The sequence below is a fragment of the Pteropus vampyrus genome, unplaced genomic scaffold, assembly GCF_000151845.1.
Source record: "Pteropus vampyrus isolate Shadow unplaced genomic scaffold, Pvam_2.0 Scaffold244, whole genome shotgun sequence".
Lineage (NCBI taxonomy): Eukaryota > Metazoa > Chordata > Mammalia > Chiroptera > Pteropodidae > Pteropus > Pteropus vampyrus.
This window is the reverse complement of record NW_011889025.1, coordinates 2,352,492-2,361,653: the sequence shown is the minus strand read 5'-3', so window position 1 is coordinate 2,361,653 and position 9,162 is coordinate 2,352,492. Positions and strand designations below refer to the sequence as shown.

The window sequence follows — 9,162 nt, the reverse complement described above, 5'->3', positions numbered from 1 at the left end:
AAAACAGACTTACAAATATAGTGGACAATTTGGTGATGGACAGAGGGGAGGGGGTTCTGTGGGGCTGGGAGAATGGGGTGAAGTGTTAAAGTACAAATTAGTAACTGAGGGATGGTCTCGGGACGGAAGCACTGGCATAATGAATGCAATTAGCATTAATATAATGGTTAGGTGGAGGGTCAGAGGAGGTAGGAAGCAATTGGGGGGATCATTTTACTTACTATGTAGATGTCTAACCAATGTACTGTATATTCGAACCTAATTAAAACAATACAATAATAAAAAAATTTATAGAAAGGCAAAGGACCTACAATAATCATTTTTTTCTGAAGAAGGAGAATAAAATCTAACATTTATAAAATATGTAATTTCTGTTTTATCTTGGATTTGATTTGAGGGAGTTGGCATGTGAGGTTGAGCATATTTTCACATGTTTATTAGCCAGTTGGGTTTCCTCTATGAAAATCCTGGACATATTATTTGCTCTATTGTTTTCTATTAAAGTTTTACCTTTTTATTATTTATATAACTTTGTACATATTTGTATCAATCATCAATATCAACATTAATCCTTTGTCAGTATATAAGATTCAAATATCTTTTCTCATTCTGTTACTTATTTTTTAATGTTTTAATGTTATCTTTTACCTTCAAAGACTTTGAATTTTCATGTAATCAAATTTAGCCATATTTTCTTATAAGATATTTGCTTTATTGCATCTTGGTTAAGAAAGTCTTTTTCACCACAAGGATTTATAGAGAGTCTCCTAGATTTTATTCTAAAAATTTTAAAGTTCTGTTCTTTATCGTCAGGTCTTTAAAACATCTGGAGTTTATTTTTATGTGTAATGTGAGGTGGAGATCAAATTTAATATTTTCCATGTGAAAGTTAATTGTCCCAATACCTTCTATTGAGTATTCCATGATTTTCGTACTCTATCCAATTAAATAAATACCTATCTTTACTATTTGCTAGACATTGTTCTAGGCACTGAACACAATATTGAAAACACAATATTGAAAAAAAAATTACTATTTGTATTGTGAATTATATTTCATTAAATCTGTTAGAATATTTCTGCCCTTGTGAAGTTTATATTCTACTTTGGGAAGATATATAATAAACGTAATAAATAGGTATATTATGTAATATGTTGGAAGATGCTAAGTGTTGTAAAAAAATTGAACAGGGTAAGGGAAATTGGGTGTGCTGGATTGGGAGGGAAGATTGTAACTTTAAATAAGGTGGTTTAGGTTGGTCTTGTTAAGAAGTTGATATTTGGACAAAGACTTGAAAGAATTGGGGAATTTGACATGTGAATATTTGGGGGATAATAAAAGTTAATACTTATAATACCATATGCCTGAGTTTGTTCTATGCACTTTGCATGTATTTACTAATTTAATCCTCACAATAACAAATATTTCACAACTGATATTTGTGAATTTAACAAAAATTTCTGCTTTTCTTTTTCTTTTTTAGTAGTTATCACAGCTGTGGTTTATTACAGCAAAAGGATTCGAAACAAAATTGGCAAAGAGAAATGGCACACAGGGTGAAGACTGGGGGAATCTAGTCAATAACTTCTGAGAGTCCTCTCCCAGTGGAATTGCACAAGATGTGCCTGATTTCTCCAGCGTGAATTGTGACCAGGGAAGCTCATTAGAGACTCAATACCCAGATTTTGTTGTTGTTGTTGTTGTTGTTTTACTGGGAACTGGTCACGAAGCACTCCTTTGGGTTTTTAATTGGAATTTCTTTATATATGTAGATTACTTTTCAGAGGATTGGTACAATATTGCATCTTATCATTCATGAATATGGTCTGGGTCTATATTTATTCACAACTTCTGTTATGTTCTTCAATAATTGTATAATTTTCTCAATAAAGATCTTATACATATTTGTTGGATTTATTCCCATATACATTATAATTCAGTGGTTTCCATAAACAATTTTTTTATATTTCCAACCTCACTTTTTGTTTGTATACCCCACTCTACCCCAGATCCTACTCTCTGGTGTTGATAGTTAATGCAAACTCATGAGTGTGTGTGTGTGTGTGTGTGTGTGTGTGTGTGATGGAAGGATCTGTTTTCTGATTCTAGTTTTTAAGGTGAGTTTGATTAACCCAAACCACAGCCTATCAAGAAAGATCTAAGTCCATCATGATTTTGCAAGATACATACTCTTGTCTCCTAAATGAATTTTCAAGCCCCTCAGAAGCAGTGACTGACATCTCCTACTTTGCATCTTGCCTGTGGTTCTGGACACATAGTACCTACTCAAAAGGTCTTACTGCTACATTTCGCACAATGGAGTTGTACTTTTCCTTCGATCTCTACACTCCATTGAACCCTCAATCATGATGCTCCCTTGATCTTTGACATTGACTTCCATAAACAAAAATGCACTTTCCCCTTAGATTCATGTCTCAGACTTCTCTTCTGTCATGATCCTTCTCTGCTGAGGTCATGAGAGGAAAAAGTCTTGGTGAGTAGCTTTTAGTTTTTTGAGAAGAAACATGTTTGTGAGATGATCTAGTCCAGTTTTTGCATAAGTTTTTTTTTTCTCCAGAAAATTAATCTATGAAATGTTCTGGGGTGGGAGAGAGGGTTCTGAGCTTTTTTTTTTTTTTTAAAAAAAAGTAGGAAGCTCTTTATACTAAATTGTCTTCTTGGAGACTGTGCATTTTTTAAGCATATTAAAAGCCTTGAGAGTTTTATGATAAAGGAAACTAATTTTTTTGTAGCCTATCACTTTTCAAACATTTTTAAACACAGAAACTTTTTTTCTGTTTTTAAAGAACACCTATTAATATTCACATACCTCACACTGGGAAACATCGATCTTGTTCGTCCCTCTGCTCTGTGGTGTATGCAAAGCAAAGTCATATATTCTAGACTGCCTCCTAAAGACATTTTGCAGCTTCCACAGTAGTATTGCAAAGCCTATACAGGAAGAAATTTTCTTTAAAATCTATTCCAAATTCTTCATTCGTTTTTATATCCTCACTGGAAATAAAATGATTTTGAGTTCCAATGCAAAATAAATTGCTATATATTTACAGAATGCTTATGATGTTCAAGAAAAAGATTTTAAGACATTGGCCTTGCTGGACAAGGAAGTTTAAACCATTGATTGGAATTTCCATATTTCTCTGCTCTCATTCCTTGATATTTCTCTGTCCTTGACCTAAATAATTGTTTTTTCCAGAGGTGACCACAATGTAAGGCAGAAAAAAGGAAGAGAACAGGAGACATATGTACAGTCCCCCGAGGGACTTATTTAGATACCAGGAGAACAGCCGCAAGGCGTTAGGAGGACTTGACTGCACAGGTTGCACACTTGAGGCTGATCACCCAGCTAACATAGATTGCTTAGGCTTTGCTGAGCCAGAACCTTCTAGAGGAGGAAAATCATATTTTTTATCTAGCTTTGAGATAGTTTACAGTAAAACACGTGTACAGAAAGTGCTTAATTGTAAATCATCGATAGCTATATATAAAAAGCAGGGTTAATTGTACTAGGAATCAGATATAAGATAATTACTGAGCATGCTATTATCTCTGAGCTTCCTGGAAGCCAAGTAGAAATGGAACCATGATAGTTCAAGACTGTTACATTTTAATGTATGTAGCCTCAGTTGTGAAGATGATAGCCCATTTCACTTTAATCTCTCATCTTTCTCTTTTTTTTTTTGTATCATAGTTTGGCTAGATTAATGAACTAAATTTCGATGCTTCCTAGTCATTTATAACATATTTAATATAAAGAAGCCAATTAGTAACAAATAGGCAGTTTGAAGAGAGAGCTTTTAATATTTATCTTGTATCTATCAGACTCACTTCACATAGAAATTCTCTGGATCGAATTTGAACTCTCAAACTCACAAACGAAAATGCCACAGATCCTGTTAACCAAAGTAACACACAAAACTAAAAGGTCTAAGGGTCCTTTTTCAACTCCATCCTCCATGAAATTCTAGAACTCTTTTCCCTTGTCTTTTCTGTTTTCTACTTCCTCTTAGTCTATTCTACCGTCTTCACTTTAAAAATAACCAGTTGTTAGATGCATGAACTAAAACGCCTTAAAGAATTTACAGATTGGATTGTTCTCTCTCAAGAAGGTGAAGGAAAGAGAGCTACAATTTCTAAGGAGCCTGGTTTGTCTGAGTGTAGCCCCCAGGCAGATTAGTCACAGGTTTTGGCCAAATGAAATTGCCAGTTCCCTAAAAGAAAAGGTTAGGACATTGCTCATTAGAGCATTTTGAACTTGCCTGTGCAATCTTTTTGCTACCATGCAATTTCCTGTTGGTTATAAATGAAACCTTTCTAGCTGTTAATGCAGCCTATGGATTGAAAAAAAAGCATGTAAGTAATCATAGGAGGTTGGGGGTATTCACTAAACCTCAGTATAGAGGAGATGCTGGACAAGGCACTAGGACCTAGAAGGCATCTATCCACCCTGGCAGGAATTTCTTGCTTGGAGCTCAGACAACAAAGGCATAGAGAGATTGGTTTTCTTTCTTTCAGCATCTCCACCCAACCAGCAGAAAACCGGTGAGTGGGGCTTTTGAGTGATTTTCAGGCAGATTGTAACAGATGTCAAACGGGAAAAGCACAAGGCAAAGTGTGTGCTCTCTCTATCTTTCTTTTTCTCTCCTTTTTTTCCCTGCCTTATTCTTGGATTTTTTTTTTTCTTTACCTAAGCCTCTACCTGGGATTTTCCTTTGGAAAAGTGAGTTTGATATTTCTTTGTTTTCACTGTGATGTTGACTTAGAATAATACCACCCCTGTTCCTAAAGCAAAGCCAAGCGTTACTGGCATGCCTGGGGAAATGCTGCTTGTCTTGAGGAGATGGGGTCTCTTACCACTGCAGGTTATCTGACAGAGACAATGCTGAGCTCAGCACAGGTTATAGCGACATTGGAAGAAAAGGGAGACTGAGCCTGGCAAACCTATTAGGCACCAGTCCTCCTTTATTTCTTGCCCTTCTGGTCCCTCGCAGATATCTCAATGTGGCAGTGTGTAGCAGCTGAGCCTTGCTTGCTTTGTGAGTCCTTTTATTCCCATCTGTGAGATGCATGTTAATAGTTCTGTTCCTAATCTGTCACTACCTTTGCTAGTGTTTGAGACTTCTGCTGTATTTGGTTTAATGTTTTGATTTTCTTTTTCTTATTCTTTTTTTATTCAGTAGAAGTAAATCTGAACAGATGACCATCTTTTTCCTAGGCTATAACACCTAGGTACTAGACAAGTTTGAGGTCAATTGCCTGCTGTAAGGGCAAAATGCCCCTTCAGTCAGGGTAGAAATCCAGAACAATGAAAGGTGTGCTTGCTTCTAAAGATCTCATGTGCTGTTCAGGGATCCACTTGGGAATCTTTCAACAATTAAATTATTCCATTGAGAGGTGGGGCTGCATTGGTAGGAAGGAGATAAAGCACATGAAAAAAAAAAAAGAAAAGAAAAGAAAAGAAAAGGATTTTGTGATCACATGGTACCAGAGGGCAGCAGAGCTAATAACATGTTAAAAAACTGATTTTTCTAACCCTTTTTTCTCCCAGCTTATTTCTTATGAATGTTGGATAGCTGCACCAGCTTTGTGGGGAAAGGGTTTGATGAATAGCACAAAGACATTGGCTATTCCCCAGAGGCTGTCCCTTTAGAGGAGAATTCTACTTTATTTTGGGGGGAGGGTATGCATGCATTAGAATAGGAAAGAGGGTTTTGAATAAAATTAAAACATTCCCCTTAGTACTCATTTTACTGAGATGCAAAGATTGCTTCCTAAGCTGCAGATGCTAACATTGGGTAACTCCTGTTCTCTTTAAGGCAAATTTTATCAGGCTATGGATTCATTTACAACTGTTAGTCATGTGAGCATGTGTGAGGAAACAGATGCCAGTTTTAATGTATTTAGCCTGAAGTTACAATTTGATAGGAGCCACTGTCAGTAGGTCCCAGGATTTTAAGCTATTTCAAAATCCCTTCCTCTCCTCTGTTTGGAACGGTGCCAAAAGTACCTCCCTCTCTATCTCTCACCCCAACCCCCACAACCACCAGCACCCCCTTAGCCCCTCCTTCTTCTCTATTAAGATCAATATTCCTGCAGGTCAGGGGCAAGCAGCAGATGGGTCACGGGCTTTTATCAAGGAGTTCTTTTTACAAGCAGCAGATTGCAGATCTGGATCTGGCTAATATTTAAATTCCTTTCTTGCTTTTTTTTTTTCTCCCCACCACTTTTTCTTTGCCTCTTTTCGCCCCCACCCTTTTCTCCGACACTCAGGTCTCTGAGGTTCCACCAAAATATGGAACTTGATTTTGGACATTTTGATGAAAGAGACAAGACATCCAGGAACATGAGAGGCTCACGGATGAATGGGTTGCCTAGCCCCACTCACAGCGCCCATTGTAGCTTCTACCGAACCAGAACCTTGCAGGCACTGAGCAATGAGAAGAAAGCCAAGAAGGTACGTTTCTACCGCAATGGGGACCGCTACTTCAAGGGGATTGTGTACGCTGTGTCCTCTGACCGTTTTCGCAGCTTTGACGCCTTGCTGGCTGACCTGACTCGATCTCTGTCTGACAACATCAACCTGCCTCAGGGAGTGCGTTACATTTACACCATTGATGGATCCAGAAAAATCGGAAGCATGGATGAACTGGAGGAAGGTAATTAAAGGAGTGGGTGGTGGCCCTTGGTGGGAGGTGGCATCATTGGTTATGGCTACATTCCTTGGATTTCATTGAAAGAAATTAGGAAATAGATTTCTCAAAACACCAGGTTGATGATTAGGCTTTTGATTCTATAAGCATCAACAGGGGCCATTAGCCATTACCCTTCATGGCCTTAAGACTTTGCTGGGGTTGAAATGTAGATGGTTGTGATAATGCATTGTGCTTACCCACCAGGGTATACAAAGTAAAATCCAAATTGTCATTTACTCTAGATCTTGTTCATAAGTAACTCTAAGTAACACTATTGGAGCAGAGCACGAAATCATTAAAGTGTTAAATGAGGAAAGAAATTTGGTCGGGTTAATAGAAAATACACCCAAATATCCTTTGAACTACTAAGAGACTATTTGTGAATTTCAACTCATAGAAATATGCACCCTTAAGGCAGGACTTCCTGGATATATTCACAAAGGATTAAACTTTTAGGTAAGTGGTCACTGCTCAGCTGTTGCTTCTAAAAAGCCCACTTCAGGGCGTGTCTCTAAAGCTGTAGGTATGTCTGGTATTTTAATAAAGACTATTACTATTAGAATAGGAGCTGACTCACTGTACCTATTCCCTTTAAATCCTCTCTACATTTTGGTTTTGCAATTGAATTTTATGACTAGATTGCTGAAAATCCTGACAACTTGTATACCCACTTGAAAATAAGGAAGATCCCAGGTCTTACAAACTCTTGCTAAGCCATGAAGTCTTTTTTTTGTGTTCATTTAGAAAATAGATCTTGGGATGTGTTCATATATTTTACTCTATCAAATCAATTACATTGAGGATGCCTCCCTACACTCACTTTTAAATTGGTATAACATACATGAGCAGTTTAACTTGACACAGTGCTTTAAAGGACAGCCTCAAGGAGTGGTGATAATGAAAATGCCCCTCTGCAACCTTTCCCCCACTCCCTAATGCTCCCTCCTCACTTCTTCTATTCCTTGAGCAAAGGTGATTTTAGAGCAGACAGATGTCTAGGGAAACCAAATTATGAAACAGCTGACAAAGAAGGAAAAACAGCACATTCAATGACTTGGTGTGGGAGTGCCCCACCTCCACTTCACTGCTTTTAGGTTTCTTGTGGTACTAGACAAAGGAGCATGAGAGCTTCTCTTGTACAAGACCACATTCTCACAAGTAGCTGTTGTTTCCCAAGTCAGGTCATGTGATGCTGACCATATGGCTATAGGATCTGGGTCTCAGGGTTCAAGTCTGAGGTTTGCCTACATAGCTGACCTTGAGAAACAATGCTGAGGAGACTTGGGTTATTTGATCATATGCTGGATGGCTAGGCTGAGGTTAATCCTAGGCTTTTCCTTAACATTGAAAGATTGGCCATCCTAACGTATATCTTTAAATAGAGTCATGGCAATCTTGAAGGGCTTGAAGCTAGGTAGAGGGAGCTGTCCAATAGAGTAATCAATAGGATGTCTTTTGTCACTGTAAAATATACATCTTAGTCGACTTTGAGGGGTTTTCTTGTAATAATTTTCTTGTAATAATTTTCATAAACAAAGCGCCCTGAATCATCCACTATGTCCTCAATTCCGCTAGCTGCGATCCTCTAAAGACCATGATAAACATTACGGCAGACTTCTGAACCAAGTGACATTGTATTCAGAGTAAAGATTAGAATGTTCTTGTGTCAGATATAAGCAAGTTGTCATGCACAGATTTTTTTTCCCCCCAAAATATATTTTTGATATGTTTTGTTCAAGGACAAACTCTTGATGTTGATTTTCCTCCCTGGATTTGTGTGTGTGTTGTGAGAATCTTAGTTCAATATAGGTAATAAATGTAATTTTGAAGACTGTAGCTTCCTTTTCTTTTGATCTTTTTGAGTCCTTCTAGATTAGACTCCTCTCATCTACCACCCCAGGGTGCTGCGGTAATGTTTCCTGGTGAATTCCTGGACTATGTATGAATATGGTTCAGTTGCATTTATTTATATGTCATCTACAACCACAAGCTGTAGTGGCCCTCAATGCTTCCCCCCATTCCGGAGTGCTATCATTTAGTCAAGGAAGTTCTGGAGTATGTCTGGGATAGTGTTTGAGAAATGTAACCAGTCTTCCCACTACCATAGAGCTAGATGAGAAAAGGCATTGGGATGAAGAAGATAAGGAAAGAGGATCTTTTTCTTTCCTATTTTGTCCTTTGGAACTGCTCATCTAGGAATGGAAGATGAAAGTCCTTAGACTTTTTTCACTTTTGGAAGAAGTTGAATGAAATATTAAAAAATTCATACACATTGTTTCCCATGAGACTTGAAAATGTTTGGAGAAATCCCTGGGTAAAGAATCAGGGGCATTGGGTTCTAGTCTTAGGGGCAAAATAGTATAATGAGAAAAGAAAAGAAGTCTTTGGAATCATATTTTGTTCAAATCTAAGATCAGCCACTGGCTAACTTATGTGCCCTTGAGGAAAA

The 9,162-nt window shown here is 37.6% G+C and overlaps 1 protein-coding gene across 2 annotated transcripts in view; it reads left to right on the top strand.

Moving 5' to 3' along the window:
- Positions 1 to 4,532: 4,532 nt before the first annotated feature.
- Positions 4,533 to 9,162, top strand: part of DCX (doublecortin) — a 159,318-nt gene continuing 154,688 nt past the window's right edge. Inside the window, exons 1-2 of one of the 2 annotated variants that reach the window (XM_011374349.1) lie at positions 4,533 to 4,563; positions 6,292 to 6,677. In XM_011374349.1, the coding sequence (XP_011372651.1) occupies positions 6,314 to 6,677 (364 nt within the window). In that variant the 5' untranslated portion in view covers positions 4,533 to 4,563; positions 6,292 to 6,313. The remainder of the gene's footprint in view (positions 4,564 to 6,291; positions 6,678 to 9,162) is intronic. The other variant, XM_011374348.1, reaches the window with a different exon arrangement.